The 22,437-nt window shown below is 43.9% G+C and overlaps 1 protein-coding gene and 1 non-coding gene across 2 annotated transcripts; both read left to right on the top strand.

Moving 5' to 3' along the window:
- Window positions 1–400: 400 nt before the first annotated feature.
- hspa9 (heat shock protein 9) lies at window positions 401–9,019 on the top strand. Its single transcript, XM_084469226.1, has 16 exons — window positions 401–705; window positions 1,541–1,599; window positions 1,936–2,023; window positions 2,299–2,480; window positions 2,565–2,689; window positions 2,820–2,893; window positions 3,074–3,180; window positions 3,631–3,793; window positions 4,080–4,172; window positions 5,355–5,564; window positions 5,960–6,187; window positions 6,694–6,916; window positions 7,033–7,127; window positions 7,232–7,324; window positions 7,529–7,669; window positions 7,934–9,019. The coding sequence occupies exons 1-16, from the start codon at window positions 625–627 to the stop codon at window positions 8,048–8,050; spliced, it is 2,079 nt and encodes a 692-aa protein (XP_084325352.1). The 5' UTR covers window positions 401–624; the 3' UTR covers window positions 8,051–9,019.
- LOC311349410 (small nucleolar RNA SNORA74) lies at window positions 4,516–4,715 on the top strand. Its single transcript, XR_014636484.1, has one exon. It is a non-coding gene; the product is annotated as a small nucleolar RNA SNORA74 (small nucleolar RNA).
- Window positions 9,020–22,437: the final 13,418 nt, after the last annotated feature.

The raw sequence follows: 22,437 nt of genomic DNA, 5'->3' as shown, positions 1-22,437 counted from the left end.
GTACACCTATATTCATATTTGTCTATCATTGTCCATAGTTTCATATTATATATATATAGATATATATATTATTGCGTAGCATCCCTGACGTCAGAGCCGCTGAGATGTGACATTACCCTTTCCTTACATCATGACCTTCACCAGGCAACACTACTGAGACGCCCTTATACTGCCTTTCTTAAAACTGTTGCTAATTTATTTAACAACAGCACAATTGTAGTTCAAATAACCAATAATAATCGACGACTTAGAATAATCTTCATATTTAATTCTTAAAGGAATATATTAAGTTACTAAATATATATTTTCCATACGTCGTTATCATCAGGCAGTGCCCAGGGTGCTCTCAAGGGGTCCGGTGCCGTACATAGCGCAACATGCGTTGGATAATTCCAGAAGAACCTTCGCAGTCCCGGTTCATGAGCGGCGGTGGAGAAAGACGAGACGACCCTGCACGCTTTAGATCATTTAAGAGACATACATCTCTCGTGTGTGCATACAATATCAAGAACTAGAACTACTATCTGGGATTGTTTGATATCTCGGGTGCTTCTCATAACTCGGGGAATTTGAACATTGCGTACATTTTATTAGCAACATTAGCCTGCTAGCGGAGCTGTCAACATGCTGAGCGTCGCCAGAACTCTTTCGAGGTCTCTCCCCTCGCAGACCACCTCCAGGAACGTGTCTTCGTTAGTGAAGAAGGTGAGTCTGAACCACACATGTTGGTAGATGGTTGCGTAATCTCCGTGCTAGCTGGACATGCTAACCCTGCTAGCATAGTCGTTACCTTTCGTAGGTTTCATTCAATGGGACAAACATGCAATTTAAATACCGTCTTCAGGCCTGGGTGGAGACACTGGGTGTCAAACCCTGGCAATCCATGTACTTAATTTATTGTACATTGATGTCGTTTAACCGATAGGTCGTAAGTGATGTTACGACGCATGCTAATAAGAGTGATGGCGTCTTGTGTTACATCAGCTCATGACGGTCAGAACCGTACAGACCCATCTTACTTCTCCAATCAAGCACAAAAACATTTTAATCATTTGAATCGCTATTAAACACAGCACTGATGTGTGTGTCGCAGTAATGGATCCGTTCGCCGCTCTCCTCCCGTGAGGGGAGATGACCTTCAGGTTCCCTGGCAAGACACCAAGACTCACTAAGAGTTATCTCAGTATTATTATTATTCACTTTTAGTCATTCATGGCCTCTTTTTCTCATTATGATCTTCTCTGAAAACACGTGAAGTCATTTTGTGTAGCATTCAAGTTGCACCTTGTTAGGTGCACAAACTTGAGGGCATCATCGCTTATGAAACTGAAGCATTGAATCTGAGTAATTATGCTTTGGTTCATTGTTCGATAGCATGTCTACGGTCTTGTGCAACAGGGGGACTTGACCAGTGACTAGTTACTTGGTTCAAAGTTACTTGGCGGATCCCCTGTCTAGCATTCATGGGCCGGGGTCCATCCCTACACGTTTATGTATAGGTGGCACTAGTTTTTCATAACCATTCAATATTGTCTCCTAGGCTTGCTGGAATGGCTTCCAATCAGATGTTCTGCGGACCCTTTCCCGGAGGAACTATGCGTGAGTAGAATTCGGACCACAACCATATTTATTAACGAGCCAATACACAGTACATAGGCTTTAGGCTTTTAACCGGTATGTTACCATTACCCAACGGTTCCTGTACTTTACTCTCTCTAATAACAGACATGTATTTCAGTTGTCAAACTTCTCAATTTCAGCATTGTAATTAGTAAAGAAAGTTTTACACACTCCACAAAATCATTTTGGTTAAAATAATTCCCAACCCTAATTGGCTTATAAACAGACAACGGTTTGTAAAAAGATGTCCATCCTCAAGCTTTTACACATTGAAATGATTTAGTGACTGTTTGCATGGGTTTGGGATTGTTGCAGGTCCGAGGCCATTAAGGGCTCAGTCATCGGCATCGATCTGGGAACCACCAATTCCTGTGTCGCCGTCATGGAGGGGAAACAGGCCAAGGTGATGTTAAGCACATGTTTAATATATCACGTTGGTGTTGTGCTTGCAGCATCGTGCTATTCTGGACTCTTAATGTAGACATTCAGCTACTGTGCTCTGATGCTGTCTGGGCAGCACCTTATTCAGGCTGGATGAGAATCGAGCACAGAAGAACACACACTGATGTAGTTAAATAATCCCTTGTGTGCACACGTTGAGTCCTGCATAATATTATTTTCAAAGATTGCGTTGAAAGTTTATGTCCGGAATTTCAACGTCTTGCTTCGGTGCTCCAGGTGCTGGAGAACGCAGAGGGAGCCAGGACCACCCCCTCAGTCATCGCCTTCACCGCGGAAGGAGAGCGCCTGGTGGGCATGCCGGCAAAGAGGCAGGCCGTTACCAACCCCAACAACACCCTGTACGCCACCAAGAGGCTAATCGGGCGGCGCTACGACGACCCTGAGGTGCAGAAGGACCTGTGAGTGCTCCCCTCTCTTCTCTTTCACACGACTTCATCGCTTCTCACAACATTCTTAATTACAGTTGCTTCTTTCCTCAACAGGAAGAATGTACCGTTCAAGATTGTGCGTGCGTCCAATGGCGACGCCTGGGTCGAGGCTCACGGAAAACTGTACTCTCCCAGCCAGGCTGGGGCCTTCATCCTGATGAAGATGAAGGAGACGGCAGGTAGAAGCCACCGCTTTTCAACTAGATTTGGCATTGTATTTGCACATACATTTTACACAGGCAAAATAGCATTTTGTGTTTTTTACATTGTATTAAACGCCTAATTGTAATGAATGCTTTTACTCTGCAGAGAGCTACCTGGGACACGGAGTGAAGAACGCAGTGGTCACTGTGCCAGCCTACTTCAACGACTCCCAGAGACAGGTAGACTTTTGCATTGATCAACACAGATCCTAATGATAATTATTATATGTGATAGTAGCAGATTTTAGGTAACCACACAGGAAAGAGTGTTGGGTTCACTCGTGTGTACCTGAAGTTATCAGTGGAGATGGAACAAGTGGTTGTGATTTATTTTCACCTTCTCCATCATGTTTGTTCCAGGCTACAAAAGATGCCGGTCAGATTGCTGGCCTGAACGTCCTGCGTGTCATCAATGAACCGACGGCAGCGGCCCTGGCCTACGGACTGGAGAAGACTGAGGACAAAGTGTAAGTCAGGGCTCTGAGGCTGAGGACCACTGGGGAACTTTGAGATTGTGTTGAGATGCACAGACAAAATTAGAATTCATAAATGGATGAAAATGGATAGTGCTGAAACAATATCACAACATTTGGGTCAATAAACAATAAATTATTTTTATGTAGTCTAATTTTGATAAACATTGTTTTGCTTAAGTAATTTATCAAGTACATTAGTCATAATTTGCTGCTTCAGAAATGCAACTAATTCAGTTTAGTCTATTTAATTAGTAATCAGAAAAGGTGGTCCGGGTAACTTGGGATTTGTATACTGTCGTAGAAGTAGTGATGAATAAAAAAGTTATTTGTCAATCTCCTGAATATCAGTCCTGTAGCCTCACTGTGCTGTTTGGCTTTCTTGACTTCTTCCCAGAACTCAGTTTGTTGAAAAAGACCCTTCCCTGTTTTTCCCCCCCCCAGCATTGCGGTGTACGATCTGGGCGGCGGCACGTTCGATATCTCGGTCCTGGAGATCCAAAAGGGAGTGTTTGAGGTGAAGTCCACCAACGGGGACACCTTCCTGGGAGGAGAGGACTTCGACCAGCACCTCCTCCAGCACATCGTCAAAGAGTTCAGGAGAGAGGTATGTAGGGGGACTGAGGGATCCCTGAAGAGATGGGCCCAGTTTAAGTCTTTCTTTTGTTTAAAGCATTATTGTTCAAGGTGTATGTAGAGGTGAAACATTCAGTTTAGTCAATCTTCTGTTGCTGAGCTCAAACTATTGCTGTTTCAATCCATTACTTTTACACACCAAAGACTATTGGGTCATTTAGAAAAGTATCTAGACTGTATCTAGGGAGTTCAGGGTTGTGGTGCATGGTGATCAGGATGTAGTTGAGCATGGTGATGAGGATGTTGCGTCTCCTCAGTCCGGCGTGGATCTGACCAAGGACAGCATGGCCCTGCAGAGAGTCCGGGAGGCCGCAGAGAAGGCCAAGTGTGAACTTTCCTCCGCCCTCCAGGTATACACACTCATATACACACTCATAAGGAATTGAATTTTGTGTGTGTCCGTCCTTATCCAATAGCATTGTCACAAGGGTTTATCACAATGCAAGCAATATCAGTCCTGATACAATTATGACGCTGACTATTTTGTATTGTTTGATCAACCTATGGCATCAATTTCTCTGAAGTATATTTTATGCTAAGTATATTAAATGCTACTTAGCATTTAATATACTATTAAAACTAGAAATTCCATAACTTCAGAACTTTAAATGTGGCGCTATCTATGGGTCCATGGTCCTCATTGAACAACATGGCCACCTTGTAGCCATAAGAGTACCGCCCCCCCCCCCCCCCCCCAGCCCTCAGTCAGCTGCCCGGGTGCCCGTGCCCTGTCCAGTGTTACAGGGCTGGTAGAGGAAGGTTCTGCGTCGGGCCTCCGGACTTCAGGCTCTGTTCTAGACCCTGCTGTCCACGAGGCCCTGCAGGACCCGGCCTCACGAGAGTGGCTGGCCCTCAGGATCCACCGGGGCCAGCCTAGTGTGGGGCCGCACAACCAGTCTTAAAATGTGCCATGTTACGGTTTTGACATCGACTTCATAGTCAAGAGAAGGCGGCCATTCATAAGTGATGTACAGATCCATCCAATGCAGTGTTGAGAACGTGATCAACATACAGGCAGTCGGGTATTTCGATTATTATTAGTATTACCTTTGGTGCTACAGCACTAGACCTTTTTAGATGTTCTTTTAACAATTATAGGCCAGTTCTCCGGTTTCAGGCCACAGAATCCTTCCTTACTAATTTGGCGGCATTCTGCCAGAAGGAGCTGGGAGAGGAAGTAAAGGTTGGGAATAAACAAAGTAATTAAAAATAAATCATTAATGATTTTCATTCAACAAGTCTGAGATAAATTCAGCCTCCAGTGGCGTAGCTACAGTAAGATCTATTTTCAGACGGTAGTTAATGTAGAGAAACAATGTCCTGGATGGATGCCTCGTGGATGGTTGTGTTTTACTCTTGAATCCTTCTAGTGCATGTATTTGTTTGGCGTAAATAGCTGCAGAAGTAAGATGTGAGTCATGTAGAGAAGTGCTCCTGCTCAACGTTCTCCCTGGTGTTGAAACCCCGGCTAGGCCAAGGTCCCTGTGCTTCCGTTTCTAAACGTGACCCCGCATCCCCCCCTCTCCTCCCAGACGGACATCAACCTGCCCTACCTAACCATGGACGCCTCCGGCCCCAAGCATCTCAACATCAAGCTGAGCCGCTCCCAGTTCGAGGGCATCGTGGCGGACCTGATCCGCCGCACCGTGGCCCCCTGCCAGAAGGCCATGCAGGACGCCGAGGTCTCCAAGGGAGACATCGGAGAGGTGCTGCTGGTTGGAGGCATGAGCCGCATGCCCAAGGTACGGGCAGCGCGATCGCACACGCCGTCTTCTGACTGAGTAGCACACGCACACATGCATTCCTCTAACCTCATCACTGTCCTGGGATGTTAACTCCAGGGAGACTCGGCGTGTTCTTGGCATGCAAATGGTTTTCTTACCCTCTATTGTCTCGGTTGAGATCAAATAAATGTATATTATTTAATAGCAAGCGGGTCAAGAAAGCGGCTTTTAATAGCAAGAACATGAATGTTGCAGACCGCTGAGAAGGCCGTTGACCCTCGGTGTTCTGTTCTGTTTATATATTATAGAAGCCTTTTATTTTTTCTGAGGTGTGTGTGTGTACCGACACAATCCAAGGCCCCAGTCCCTGAGTCAGCGTCTGAAGCGGCTCCACGGTGTGTCCCCTCCTGCAGGTGCAGCAGACGGTGCAGGACCTGTTCGGCCGCGCGCCCAGCAAGTCGGTGAACCCCGACGAGGCGGTGGCCATCGGCGCGTCCATCCAGGGCGGTGTGCTGGCCGGGGACGTGACGGACGTGCTGCTGCTGGACGTCACGCCGCTGTCTCTGGGCATCGAGACCCTGGGGGGCGTCTTCACCAAGCTCATCAACCGCAACACCACCATCCCCACCAAGAAGAGCCAGGTACGCTCCCCTCCGCCCTGCTCCGGGGACCCGGCAGACCGCTCTGAAACATGCTGGCCCCCGCGGGCATCTTTACTTGCCCTCACTTAGTGAATCATGCCTGTGATATTTTTATTCAACACATAACCAAGTTATTAAAAATTAACCCTGGAGGATTTAATTGGTACAGTACGGATATAAATATAAAATGTTATTGGCAGGGGTCCATGTGTTATTTATGCTGGAGCTGTGGGAGAGCGCATGGTGAACAGTGCATGGCTCTACCTGCTCTCCTAGTGTGATTTGCTTGATCTGTGATTGCAGTTCATATGACATGAATACCTCAAAGCTTTGAGCGCTGTCGAGCACATGGCTGTAGATCAGTTAACACGCGTTAAACCACAGGGTTATCGTTTATCCAGAACGCTCTCATGTTCTAGTGTAGCTCACAGCTACAGCAGCGGAGGCACCTGGGTCTGTGACAGTGTAGTAGTGTAACAGTGTATCCCCCCCCCCCCCCTTTGTAGGTGTTCTCCACGGCGGCCGACGGACAGACCCAGGTGGAGATCAAGGTGTGCCAGGGTGAGCGAGAGATGGCCACGGACAACAAGGTGCTGGGGCAGTTCAGCCTAATAGGCATCCCACCCGCGCCCCGTGGTGTGCCCCAGGTGGAGGTCACCTTTGACATCGACGCCAACGGCATCGTACACGTCTCCGCCAAGGACAAGGGCACCGGCCGCGAGCAGCAGAGTGAGTCTCCCCCACTCCCAATTATTGGTTCTCATCTGAAAGAAAAAACACTCCCTCATTTCAAACCATGCTGACAGTATTGTAACTCCTGCTTGTCTCCTCGGTCTGATCTACAGTTGTGATCCAGTCCTCCGGAGGCCTCAGCAAGGATGACATCGAGAACATGGTCAAGAATGCAGAGAAGTACGCAGAGGAGGACAGGAGGAGGAAGGTAGGAGCCGTCATCTTGGACCAGAGGTCTCAAGTCCATATCCCCTTGGTTCTGGCTTAATTTGGTCGTTTTATGTAATGTCTTCTTAACTACTCTTCACTCAGGACCGCGTGGAGGCGGTGAACACGGCAGAGGGCATCGTCCACGACACAGAGTCCAAGATGGAGGAGTTCAAGGACCAGCTCCCTGCTGAGGAGGTAAAGCTGCTGTGATGTAATCCTTCTTAGAGTGGATAGTTGCCTTGGTGGTGGTAGTTACTTTCACTGTTATTCTTCTTAAAACCACTCTAAACACTTTGTATACACTGGGTTACGTGTCACTGGTGCACGGCTCTAATCCTATGTCTGAATGAGTTTGTCTCTGTACTTCTCCTGAACTCTGGTCCACCATGTGTCTTCCAGTGTGCCAAGCTGAAGGAGGAGATTGTGAAGGTCCGTGACCTGCTGGCCAACAAGGAGACGGAGACGGGAGAGAACATCAAACAGGCGGCCAACACCCTGCAGCAAGCGTCCCTCAAGCTGTTCGAGATGGCTTACAAAAAGGTGGCTGTGTGATACGATCTAATGCCGATCATACATGACTAGCATTGTTTGGTCTTCAACTGATCTAGAGAAAGTGAGAGAAAAAACAAAAACATATGTAATGTACCATGTGTTTATGGAGGGATGAACAGCTGCTGTAGGGATCTAATAGGAGTTGCCTCATCCTGGCGGTTTTGAGTTACCAAGCAAGGTTTCCTTTAAGCTACGTCCTTTAAACTGCAGCATCCGAGCGTGCCCTGACCAGCCCCTCTCCCTCCCCTCTAGATGGCGTCGGAGCGTGAGGGCGGTGGCAGCAGTGGCAGCAGCGGTGGCAGCAGTGGCAGCAGCGGCAGCAGCAGCTCTGGCTCCTCAGAGGGAGAGAAGAAGGAAGGCCAGCAGTAGGCGCCCCTCTCAGCACATGTCTGTCATGGACTGCAGGGAGGACATTGCAACAAGGACTAATGGCGGGGGGTCGAGGGTGTTTGGGCAGACCCTCAGCAACAAGCTGCATTCTTAGTCATTCTTATATTAATATATACTGTGTTTTGTGGCCGAAAAAAACACAGCATATTCAAAAGATAAATAATGTTAATGTATGTTCCTCCGAGCAAGGGGATACCGGAACTATTTGTAATTTAATTGTCCAAGATAACTATATATCCTATTGTGGTTTTTTTTTTTGGTCTTGGTCGCTGTTTTATTGCGCTTTCTGTTGTAGCACAACACTTGTGTGCTGTTTCAAACACCATGGATTCTGACTGTCCTGTAGGACTTTCATACGTGGAAGAGAGCAGAAAGGTCTTGACCGACTGCTACGACCACCAGTGAATGCAGCCAATAAGAGGTCTGGTGTCGGCCACACTAGATCCTGTTTGGTGACGACGTCTGCACCTTGTCCAGGGTCCACAACCAGGTCTCCCAGAACCACTGGCACCTCAGAATAAAACGATGAGCCAGCTCAAATATAATTTGTGTGTATGAGGCTTCTGGATGTTCTGGATGCAATTAAGAGGAGCTCTTTGTTCAACTACATATAAATGTCCACCTGTCCAGCATTGTCCTACAGTTGAACACTGACATTTTGATGGGCATGGCCTTAAAATACACCTTTTCATTGTGGCTCTTTAAAAAGAAAGCCCCATTTAGTCAATCATTCAACACTCAAAGGACGTTGGGTTGCCATAAACTCTTCTGTATTCTTGAGTGTCTGCCAGAAAGTGAGCTAGGTTGCTCTGTGTTTTTGTTGCAGTCAGCAAGCAGCGTAATGTGATACTGAAACGGCGCTTATGATCTAGGAAGGTTATGAGTACATTTTGAAGGTCTCCATTGTCTTTTTCTAATAAAAATCCTGAATTCAACATGTCAACTTTACCGTATTGCTTTTAAGTTACTTTTTTTATATCCTTGCTCGGATCCCCCACTAGAGGGAGACAGCTTTTTTTTTTTGTCTAATGTTTAATTAGACACTTCATCCCAGGTTCTGCACATAGGGTGCTATCATATTTTACTGTCTTAAGTAAGTCAGTGTTTTTTTAATCTTCTGTAGCCTGGAAAGCCAGACCCATATCTAGAAAGCTGTACGGTCTGGCACAACGAGTAATGAAAATGACCCATCTCGAGGGGCGGCACCAAGCATGCATTTGAAAATATCACTGCACGGATAACATTGGATTGCATTGGATAACACTACGACCAATCATAAGAATACAAGGGGTGACGTATCCAAACTAGCGGAGCTAACAAGACTCTTGCCGTATCCGGTCGGTAAAACAGCAACGCTTTTGGCCCGCCTATATCAGATACACCGATGTGATTGGTTAATGTTCTGGGCCAGGGGAATCGTTTTATTATATGACGCGCGTCATAGACAACGTTTTCAGCGGATCAACTGGGACGTTGATTTAACGGGAGTTTTTTTTTTTTGGCGTGACATTTGTTGCGTGTGCGTGAGAGCGTGAGATTGATGCTGAAAGCGTGAGTGTCACGCCAGATGCGTGAGAGTTGGCAACCCTGATCTTGATCTGATAATTCCTATGGATGGCTCCGTAGACCGTGGCAGAAGTCGCAGCTCAGCACTGTTGAGTTGAGAAGCCGAGGGAATGTGTTATGAGGTGACGTCACATAGGCGACATGTAGTCTTTCTCGTTACGTCTTTTCCACAGCCGTTACTCTTTAGGTGAAATATTATTATTTAGACACACACAAAACATATGTGTAATCCAAGGCATTTAATGACTGGGACCAGAAAATAATAAATTACTTAACATTGAGAAGTCCCATGGGGCTCTAGCGGAAGGGGTGTGACCAAAGTCCTTCTATAGTGTCTCTGGTGTGACTTACGAGCTCTATTGTTTGATCGTTATACTAAATATTTTTTAACATGCTATGAAAATAAATAATGCACTATGACGCCATCTGGTGGCCAAACAGGGCACTAGAAATAACATATGGGGGGTGTGTGTGTGTGTGTGTATATATATATATATATATATATATATATATATATATATATATATATATACACACCATACATAGTAGGATGAGGTAAGTGCCCTGCAGAGAGGTGTCGAGTGCTGAGCTAATTAGAGCATCTGGTAAAACCTGGTTGACCCACACTTCATTTGAATCTGGTGCCTGTTAAACTCTTAATATGACAAGAACATTTTAGTCAGAAACAAGTATTTTCCATCAGCTTTAGCTGGGTTTGTAAATGTCTATCCTGAACATAAAGATAAAAAAGTGCAATAAGATTGATATGTTTACATGATATGATCACTCTTTTTCACCTGCTCAGTATCCAGCCAGTCTCTTGAGGCACAGAAGATTTGATAAATAAAGCAGCACGACCCGCTGGATACAGACTCCCACATCCCATCGTGATGAATGGAATTAAACAAAAGCCGGTTTCTTCGTGATTTATGGGTAATTTAACACTTGAATTAACGAGTCAAAGCTTATTTTGTAGTGTTGGCATATGTGTGTATTGCTGTGGGAAACTATTGGCAACTTCAGCTCTCCAAAAACGGTCACTGCAGTCCGTGAAGAGAACACAAGTTGTAGGATACACAGTCACTTAGACACACACTGTTTAAGTGTGTATGTAGGGATACACATGTCACTCAAAGGGCATCCTGTAACACCTTCCACTCAGACAGTTAAAATTGTTGTTTTTGCTTTGTCAGCAGTTTTAGTGCATACACACACACACACACACCACTTCAACCGAGGAGAAGTTAACGCAATGTATTATGGATCCTATTGATCATGTTTTATTTAAAGGGCTAACTAGTGAACAAACCACATACGTTGTGGACAGAGATTACATCTTGCGTACATCTCTCATGCCATGTACTGTCACCGTCGGCACAGGAGACTACATCCACGACACCACCATCATTACCAACTCGCTTTGGAAAAGCTTTACAAGTGTTATCTTTGCAACCTCCTATGTGGAAACACTAGGTTGGTTTGCATGGTTTCCCTGAACTAATTCATACTATATTTATTCAGCAGTGAAGACCCATCGTTAACATGTTGCGTACTATCATACCAACACTAGCAAACCAGTTGTTAGCTTAAGCTGAGACTTATAATATGACATAATATGAGAATAATAGCAAAGCAACCCAAAATGTCCAAAGTAAATGTCAGAAGGAGATGGAAAGGAGCGTTGCGATGTGGGTCGCTGTGCTTAACATGTACAAAGTGGAACCAAAGCACCAGCTTTGACAGATATAATTCTATACATCTAATTGACCTTTACCAAGAACACAAACCTGCAAATGCCTCGTCAAATAGATTCTGAGACTGCCGATGCTTGAATCTACCATTTGGGGGACATTGAACACAAACACTCACACTCTCACAGACATACACACAGCTGCCGTACGACTTTCTCAAACATATGAGATCATTAAATCATGGCCCTGGGATACATGTGTATTCTGTGTGTGTGTATTCTGTGTGTGTGTGTGTGTGTGTGTGTGTGTGTGTGTGTGTGTGTGTGTGTGTGTGTGTGTGTGTGCGCGTGCGTGCGTGCGTGCGTGCGTGCGTGCGCTCGATGCATATCTCTTGCGTCGGCTGGTCCCATTGTTTTCTCTTGAAAATGATGTGTCTTATTGTGGTTTCTGGGCAAAATGTGCATCTGAATGACTGTTGTTGTTATTGTCGCTGCTACTGCTGCTGTTACATTTAGGGTAATCATTCACACATTCACATGACGACGCCAGAGTCAACCACGCAGGGCGACAGCCAGCTCGTCGGGAGCTGTTAGGGTGTCTTGCTCAGTTACTGCTGCAACTGCTTGCTGTTACTGCTGCTACAGCTGTTACTTGTACTGCTGCTACTACTGCTACTACCATTGCTGCTGCTACTGCTGCTACTGCTACTGCTGCTACTTCTGCTACTGCTACTACCGCTGCTGCTGTTACTGTTACTGCTGTTACTGTTGTTACTGCTACTACTGCTACTGCTGTTTTCCTAGTCTCTCCCCGATAATATGTTGCGTGTATTCAGTTCCATCTATGTCTGGATGCTATCAGCCTTTTATACATATATAATCAAGTTATGTCTAATTTAAGATTAAACTAAAACTTAAAATGTGTTTTATGCTGAGAAGCTGAATGTTTGTTGACATTGGCTGTTATCCACAACGGCCGATTCCAGTGTGTGAATACAGAGCTCAGATGGTCGGCCATGTGACTGGCAGTGCTTCACCTGACAGACGTCAGACAGCAGTGGGGCTCACTGACAGAGCTCTGTCAGTGAGCAGCACTAATAGTTCAACATGCGTGTTTGGGGAACCCTTGCTAGTAGCTGACACCGACATGAACAATGGTCACGTCTAACGTCGATATGGCATCTGCATGATTAATGATATGTTAAGTTAAGTTTTACTACAGGACACCAACCCTGAAAGGCAACTTCCAAACAAGAAGGCTTGTTCTATACTACAGGTTCAAAAAGTACTCACATCCAATACCTAGGTGAAAGTTTTAGTCCCACAGAAGTTTATTTGTAGGCTTACGAGTCATCTATTGGAGACCTTTCCTTTCTATAAATGCAGGGCACTTAAAATATATTTTTCTGCTGTGCAGTCAATTTTTAGTCTGGCACTGAAGTACTTCAGCCTTTACCTCTTCAAGTTCTGAGGTTTAGGCTTGTCTCAAAATGTATCCGATCTGTGTGTACGTGTGCACGTGCGTGTGTATGTGTGTGCGTGCGTGCGTGCTGGTGTCGATGGAACCCATAGTAGACGGACAGAAATACTCGGGGGCTTTCCAATCGACGGCAGAAAGGAAGCTAAGAGGAACGCTGCTCCGCTAAAAGCCCTTCCAGAGACCGTCCTTTATCACAGCAGCTCATTTAAATAAACCACTTTGAATTATGCAGAGTTGAGTTATTTAATTAGCTCCTTTGGTACAAGACCAAAAGAAGTGTGGCAGTGCCAGCGTCCCACACGGACCCCGAAACAAAGGCTACTCTTTAGTCCTCCCTTCTCCATTCTGTGTGTGTGTCAGTTGCCTCTGTGTGTTTCGTCTTCTGCAGAGTAAGAACTCTCTGCTTTTGTCTGCGAACGCACGCATGCATGCACGCACGCACGCACGCACACACGCACGCACGCACACACACACACACACACACACACACACACAATATGTGTGTCATGTCCCATTCTAAATTAGGTTTTCCTCTATCTATCCCCAACAAAGGAAAGTAATTCCACAAATTCCAGCCGTTTGGCGGTTTGTTTGGAGTTGTAATTGGAACTTCATCCTGCTACTGACTTTGGGACGTGTTCTTTAGACTCATTATGAACCATCTGGTACCGATTTACATTAAAAAGATCAAGTCTAAAAAATAAATAAAGATCAGGTCAAAATAAACAAAATAGCCTAGCAGAATGTGATGAAGAGGAGCAGGGGCAGAAGAATACAGAGCTATAAAAACAAAAGGGAAATATGGACTCAGATTCCCATCTTTAGGTTAAACGCATTGCATGTGTTAGTTGTGACTGATTTGGATTACCAAGTCACATTAAACAATCTGATGTAGTTTATGGGGACTATCAAACAAGGGTGTTTTTCTTTCCTTCAAGAAAAGTATATGGTTCACTGCAAATTGCAACCAGTAGCAGCACATGCGGAACAATCCATGGTAGAGAGAGAGAAAGGCAGAGAGAGAGAGAGAGAGAGAGAGAGAGAGAGAGGGAGAGAGAGAGACAGATAGAGAGAGTTTCTTCCGTTTTAACGCCTTGGCCACTACAATGTTAATAATAGAGGATAAAGTATAATATTCGTTCCTAGGCCACTGCAATATTGAGGTTAAAGGAGAATAGTAGGCTATATCATGAGTTCAAAGGAAAACATGTATGTTTTGGTGTCAGAAAAGGGTCACTGGAGCCGTGTTGATGGAGATGTGATGCATAAGACAAGAAAGGTTCGGAAAAAAATGCTTTTGGGCATTTCCAAACTTCTAGTTTTGTAGATTTGGTCACACAGCACTTTGTTAAGCAAACTGAACGCAGCCATGCTGTCAAATGGGTTCATCTATTGGATGAATTCAGAGGGAAACTGCAAATCCCTTTTTCTATTTGGTCAATTAGAGTATAACTATGGTATATTATGATCATTTTTCTTATTATGGGTTGGTGTTATGCTACACAATGGGCCAACTTAAAAAACACTTATGTACCAAATGAGAAATGGAACTAAGCATCAAATCTTGAATTAGTTTTTAACAAACATTACGTTTTCCCAGTGGCTGCGAACAACAGACTTTTAGCTTTTTTTTTTAATTTATCTAGTTTTTATATTGTTCCTGTTTTCAATCAGATGCTAGTGAGTGAGGTCAACGGGTTTTGACAATGACAGAATAATGTTGGCCTTTTGAGTCATGCATAATGTAAATGCTGAATCACTCTATGACAGCGCTATCCATCACAGACCGTCAGACGACATTCAGATGGTTGAACCGCTTTCTATTCCAAAATATTAAATGTCTTTTTATCTTTCCCTTTTTATTATCACTGTGTCTCGGCTGTACCACTGTCATAAGTAGCGCTGTCTCTTTCGCTCCCCTCCACTGTTTACATTGGATTGCATCAGATCTGTTTCATGTCATTGAGGTTTGCATATTCTGACTGGATATTCATTCTGGATATATTTTTCTTGATCTTTGATCTTCGCCAGCAAACGTGAATCTCTTTGTCTCCTTCACCTATCTTGGAATAGAAAATCGTGCATTTTATTAAACTTCTGAACGACGTGGCGGCTGTGCTGCCTGTTCAATCAAGTGAACCTCTGTTTTGAAAAGAGATGTCTGAAAAGATGTGGTACAATCGTTTGATTTGAAGTCTTGTTGTAAAGGATTCAATGGAAGGATACCCTTTCATTGTCGTCCTGCGGTTTGGTTTCTGAGTGACCTAACGGGCTGAAGGACATCAGAGCACCTGGAGAAAAACACAAGGTTGTCAAGTGTGAGCTTACACACTTTATCCCCCCAAAAATCCACAGAGTCCATGCATATTGAGATCAAACTGTGCGTATGTCTGTGAGTGTGTATGTGTGTGTGTGTGTGTGTGTGTGTGTGTGTGTGTGTGTGTGCCTCTTCAATGTCAGTCTTTAAAAAAACGTGTTTTGGTGAGAACCAAAGTTCAAGAGTTATAAGTTCAACAAACACAAAAGTAAGAAAAATAAGTGTCTTTTGAACCCTGCAGTGGAGATAACATGTTTTGATCCTGATTCTTGTGAGAACAAAGGCGCATCTTGTGGAGGGAGACGCTGGTGAGGGGGCCCACTGGAACTTTGGATTTGTGTTTGAGTCTTTGTTGTTCCTGCTTCTGTGGGGGACATGGACTTAACTCTGTTTCACACTCACTTGAAGTTTCACGCCACAAATATTCAGTATAGTTAGTTTGAGGTTGGAAGCCCTTCAAGGCAACGTGAACAAATATAGATATGGAGATTATTATCATTTCTTTAAGTAATCCTACATGATGAACTGATTACAAAATAATTGAAAAATGATTAATTCTGGTGAAACATCCCACTTCCTTAGTGGCTGAATGGTCTCCATCAGGGTTAGGGTTCTGTGAGGTTCTAGAGAAAACGAGAGCCCCCTGAGATGTACGGTGAACACTTCTGGATCATAAGGTCCTCTGGTCTGGATCCAGCATATCCAGAAGGTCAAAGGACAGAGTGAGGGGAGGCTGATAGACTGCATGCAGGGCTTTACTTCTATGTGAAGCCCTTTGTGTAAAGTATGTCTCCTTTCGTCCCTTTGTCATATACTGTATATATATATATATATATATATGTAAGGGATAATATATAGAACATAGAAATAACGTAGAATATAGAAATAAGTGGAGGTGTCTTGCTTCACCCTGAAGGGGCTTATTTCCTGATAATGACCGGCGACATTCTATACATTATCCCGCTTATTACACGGCTACTTGCCAAAACAAAATAAACACTTCACACAGTGTGTCTTTTTGCAATTTATTTGTTACCAGCATTCGTAGTGTTGATCAGCAGAGAAATAGTCCGCCAAAGACGTTGACGTCGCTTAGCAACCAAATACGCTGGGGTTGATAAGTTACCGGACTGCTTGCAGAGTGATACAAAAGACGTGAATCAGAGGCAAAAAAATTTACTTTCCTTGACAGAGGTAATTATATGCTTAGCAATGGTCATTATTGAAAAATAATTGACCGCCGGAAGTCCTGAAGGCCCATGCAAGTAACCGGAGCGTTCTACAGCATTGAGAAGAGCCGTGTAATAAATATATACATTGAATGGCGAGAAGGAAGAAGGATGTGGACGAGTTCTCCACTAATAATCTCACACCTGCACACCTGCATTGTAATTTAGTTGGTCTTTTTATCCCCCATTAATGCACCAAATGCACCACACACGTGCAGGACCACCTGCCAACCTGTGTAACACATTCTCCCCTCGATCTGATCCATAGAACGTACGTCCAACCCCTGCAGAACGTGGAACCTGGAGGCCATCAATCACAACTTCATCTTTATACACAACAGAGTAATTTGACCCATTTGAGGGTAAATTGGGATGTCTGGAAACCTCAAGCGTTTGGTCTTTTTTACACAGGGTGGAATAAGGCCCAGATTGGCCCTTGGTTTTAAGGGCTGGCTTTGAGTTAGTGTTGCCAACCGTTGTCAGTGCTTATTGCTCAACACGTTGTAGACTGGTCTGCATCTGATGACTCCCCATCCAGGTTGAACTCAAGCTATTGCATCCGTAACATCTTATCATCTGATGGGAGACGCGGTCCCCTGCTGATTAAGGCTTGATGCGACGCTCCTGTCCACCTCTTATCTAAACTGAAGGGGCGTTCACAGGGGAGTTGGCCGTCCTGGCCGTCCAGAATGAACAAAACCTGAAGGCATTTTTTATATGTAGGGTCAGGAGGTTTGGTTGTCCTTCAACAGCAATGTATGCATTGGACAGACTTGTTCATCCATTATACCAGATGAAAACCGGTCCCGATTTCCCTGGGGGTCTACCTACCAGCTCCTTGCCTTGTTTACACCTCACATAAAACATATGAAGTAGGAATTTTGATGGCATGCAAACTGATTGAAACCAAATGGTTACTGATAATGTGTCCTCTGAGGAGACATATTGAATCCCCATGCCCTGAGAATATTACAAATGCTTTACATGCTGAGGCTTAACAGGGTATATGTTTGTGTTTATATATCTCTCACACTGAAACAAGGGTACCTCAGCTATCCTGCAAGGAATTGTACTCCTGCTGTAGACACTATCTCAGTAGGAGTAGGAGTTTCCCAGTGGTGTAGCTCATAACACTAATGATGAGTCTGATCGATTCAGCTTACACTGCATTGGAAAATAATACAAAAACAAAATCAAACACACACACACACACACACACACACACACACACACACACAGTCTCTGATATCCACTATGGGCTGTGTCACCCTGTCACCCTTCAGCTCTCTCTCTCTCGCTCTCTCTCTCTCACTTGCTCTCTCTCTCCTTTATCCGTCTCAACTTCCTGTCTGTGTCTCTCTCTCGCGGTCTCTCTGTTCATCTCTTCTTTGTATTGTTGTTGCGGTCTCTTCACATCCTCTTCTATTTGCAAAAGACTCAATTGAGGGTGTTCTGCAGATGGTATTCCAATTATGTTTTTCTCAATGCAGAATTAACTTAACATTTTGATTGCACTAGTTTTCTTTTTATTTCACAGTAAGGTGAATTGATTGTTCGTTATGATTTATTATTGGGTTGTAGAGAAGACAGTTTGTGACATTGATTGCCAAATGTTCTCACAGTTTGGTCTCCAAATACATTTACATGACACAAAAACTGTCCCATATTTATAAAGTAACGCTTATTCATGAAAAAGGATTCAAAAGTAAAATATGGGAGATTCATAAACAGTCCAAGTTAGGGTTATAGTCAATCGCATGTCATTTGCAAAATTGCACTGGTGATAAGTCACCCTCACCATATTTCCCTTCTGTGTGCAACAGAACGTCTGAAAGGACAACGGCAGGGAAAGAGCTGAAGTGATAAGTGAGAGATTAACTGTCTGGAACAAACTCATTTTGTGATTATTTTCCAGAACAGGATCGTAAAAAATCGATCCTAAAACATTTTTTTAATCCCCCAAAGAAGCAGTGGGTGAAATCCTACTCAGACTAGAGGTTGTAGAATATCCTTAAAGAAGGAGGCTTCTTCTGTCATGGCACTGGATCACCTTAAAACACACATAATCTCTACCATATTTTACGTTACTTTCAAATCTATTTTATTTCAATTATACTATTCATTAATTCCTATTTGATTTAAATGTTAGATTTATGTTGTTTAATTTTGATGTAGCCTAATTAGAGGGATGTAGATCAGCCGGCTCACTGAGTCAGTTTTATCAATGAGGAACTGAGCCAGTGATAGTGGTCGAACAGGGGGATCGAGACCTCATGTAACCGTAGGAAATGTTCTGTGCAAGGCAAAATAAATCAAGGTAAAGAAATCAAAAATACTTTGCGATTGATTGGAGACAGAGACGTGCAAGTCCAAGAAGCGGTCCCCTGTAACTGTGAAAGGGTTCTAAACATATGCTTAGAACTGGCCACAACACTACCTAAAAACACCAAGAACATAACTGTGATCTTAATGCTCATCTGTTGGAGGGCCTATGTGTAGGATGTTACGTATGAATCGTGTTGCATTGCCCAATATATGAACAGGTTGCAATTTAACTTAAAAAATGAGCTTTTCCCGACTCTCTCTGTTTGGTACAACAGCCTGTGGGCTGACTTCTCTTCTATTTGAACCGGGACAGTTTGTCTGGAGAAAAGGAAGGCAGTCACATCCAGGCCTCCGACTGCCCTAGGATATGAAGAAGAGCTTTAACCGGTTTGTATTATTGTGTGGTTAGTTTGTATTATTTGTTGTTGTTTGTACTGTGTAGTTAGTTTGTGTCTCCAGTTGCTCTTAAATGTTTATCTCCTGTCTAAATATGTCCTCTGGTTGACGGTTGTGTCTTCCCTTCCCTTCGTCTTCCAGCAATGAGCCGCTGAAGCAGAGAGCCGTCAGAGAGACGAGACACCACCCGCCCCGAGGCATTCCTTTGTCTCCCCCAGCTGCTTGTCCTGGGACACAGCGTTTTGTTTTTATGATTGCCTTTGGCCTTACAACTGCCTCAGCCAATAAATGTTTGTGATGTGGGATCGGGGATTAGGCTCCGATCTCTCCGGAGATGTCAGTGTTTGTGTTTGGCTTTGGGAAGTTTCCTGTCCCTGCGTGAGACGCAGGCTCCCCAGGTTGTTGTGCTACATGGTTACGTGATTAAGGTATGATCAATAGAAAGCATGCGTAATATATTATGTCAGTTTTTATTTTCATCAGCTTTCTAAGCTGATGAAGATATATTGCCCTTTTAGCAAAGGGCATTTATTTCAAATCTGACAAAAAACACTTATGGACGTGTATGTGCAATATAAATTGGATTATAGAACAAATCCATCCTCCTAAATTACTCAACACATTCAAAATTCACCATTCATGTTGGCAACACATAAAGAAAATTCCTCCTGTGACTGCGTGGGGTGTGAGTGTGTGTTTGAGAACGTCTGTGAATGTTTACTAATGAGTGAGAATCGATTAGGAAGCGTCTTCTCAGACCCCAGTGGTGCTGCTGCCTGTTTTCTGTCTCTCTTCATCTCCCTTGATGTAGTCACACGGTTAAAGGTGCAATGTGTAGAAATGAGTACCATCTAGTGGAATGGATTCAGCAGAAATTTAGTATAATATCTATACGTATGTTTTAATTTGTCTATAATCCCCTGAATTATTTCAAATCTTCGACATTGGTGTCATACACTGTGGTCTACTGTGTATTTACTAAAAATAAACATTATAGAATCATGGAAAAGGTCTCTTCTGAGCCAAATAGAAAATTTGCAACATGAAGACAAATATGGGTGCTCTTTCTATTCTTACTGTGGGGCCTGACACAGTCTAGTGAAACTCCTGGGTGAAGCTGGGCGAGGGCTGGTGGTATGGGGAGTCTGATGGTGGGGCTGGTGTTATGGGGAGTCTGATGGTGGGGCTGGTGTTATGGGGAGTCTGATGGTGGGGCTGGTGGTATGGGGAGTCTGATGGTGGGGCTGGTGTTATGGGGAGTCTGATGGTGGGGCTGGTGTTATGGGGAGTCTGATGGAGAAGCTGGGCGAGGGGCTGGTGTTAGGGGGAGTCTGATAAGGGAGATAGCTGTTGTTGATAGCTGATAATGTTCAGGTCCATGTTGAGAAGAAACTATCCCATCCATAGACGGAAAAAGGTATTGCATACCATTATTGTGTGCATGTTTTTATCTCACCTTTGCCTACTAGAGAGAGAGAGAGAGAGAGAGAGAGAGAGAGAGCGAGAGAGCGAGAGCGAGAGAGAGCGAGAGACACCCCCTCTGTGTTCTTCTCCATAGCTCCATGACAGGCCAGAGTCCATAGATTGGTCACTTCTTCCAAGCCTTCTTCTCTTCTATGATTGGTCGTAGTAATCCTCTCTTTCTCTCTCTCTTATCTCTTCCTAAACTCGCCAACTCTATCCCATCTTTCTATTGTCTGTCCTACCTCCACTACTGGTCCATGACAGACAGAATGATGGAATGAAATGGTTATCTGAGTCTTCTCTCCTACGTAATAATCTCTGGTTCCCTCTGACTGACTATCTTTCAAGTCCACTCAATGGGAGTTTTAGTGGCAATTCAATAAAACTGGAGCATTGAAAAAACCAACTCACTATATTGAAGGAATTAAATACACAATACAGCTGGAGATTAAATCAAAATGGTCTTCTTCAAATAGAGGAAAATTATATTATATATAGTCAGGAGCAAGTTCTAAAATATACTGCAGTGTGATCAATATCAAATCAGAAGCTGTCTCACGTAAAACTTTCGTATTGATAATACGTCAATAAATCATTCCGTTTTACTTCTGCTGTCAAAAGTCAAAAGTGAGGAAAATATTTTTGGCAGGTATTCTTTTTTTGATTGGACTATAAATATAACTCAGTAAGCCAACCCTTTCGACATACTGAGCCACATGGAAACACTCAAAGTCTCTCACAGTGCTTTTAAAGGTTACGTTTAAAGCAGATTCAGCTATGAATCACCAACAATTGAACCGTTATACAAGCGGTCATCCCTGCTGAAGCACTGCCATCTTCCTGTGGTCATTAGTGGACCTAATTCCTAATACCTGAGACTAAACAAAGTGAACTGTCCGTTCACCCACATGGAAGACCGTCTGCTGACTGGAAGGAAAGGAGAGAAGACCTATGGTCTAAATAAGACCTAGAAAGAAGTTACATTATCACATGGAGGAAAGAGAGAGAGAGACAGAGACAGTAACACACACACACACACACACACACACAAACACGCACACACGCACACACACACACAAACACAGGGAGACTGATAGATTGATGGTGTGTGTGTCCATGCGTTCCAATATATTATTAATACATTTTTGAGACCTTTGGATTTGAAAATCTTTGAAGCCTGCTTTTTTTGAAAGCATTTGAGTGAAAAGGGAATAAATCAATTCCTTATCAGACAGGAAGTCAGTACAAGTGGCTTCCTGCCTGCCAATGAGGTAGCACATGCATAAACTTTCTCTATCTATCCCAAACACTCATCTTCGTAACCTCTCTACTTTATCTGTGCCTTTTTATGCCTTGCTTTGATTTACACACGCACACACGGGCAGGCTCAGATAACCCCCCCCCCGCCCTACACACACTAAATGTTTGTCAAAACAAGATGATGCTGGAGACTGCTTACTTTTGAAGGATAGTTGAACTTGAATCAAGTCATATTTGGAGAACATGAATGACAATTCAAAGCTAACAGTTGCAGGATGAAGTCCATCAAAGCATCAACCTTTATCACCATAAACCTACATCACCTTATATTATAAACCATACCTATATCATAACCATAGACCTATATCATTTACATTTTACATTTAGGGCATTTAGCAGACGCTTTTATCCAAAGCGACTTACAATAAGTACATTTGTCATAAGAAGTGAAACAATATATCGCCGTCGGTAGTCAGGGAGCCAGTGGAGGTGGCGGAAGAGGGGAGTCACGTGGGAGAATTTAGGTAGGTTGAACACGAGGCGCGCTGCCGTGTTCTGGATACGCTGCAAAGGTTTAGTAGCAGAGACCGGGAGTCCAGCTAGGAGTGAGTTGCAGTAGTCCAGGCGGGAGATGACCAG

The sequence above is a fragment of the Micromesistius poutassou genome (assembly GCF_964030765.1).
Source record: "Micromesistius poutassou genome assembly, chromosome: 6".
NCBI lineage: Eukaryota > Metazoa > Chordata > Actinopteri > Gadiformes > Gadidae > Micromesistius > Micromesistius poutassou.
This window is presented reverse-complemented; position numbering and strand designations above follow the sequence as displayed.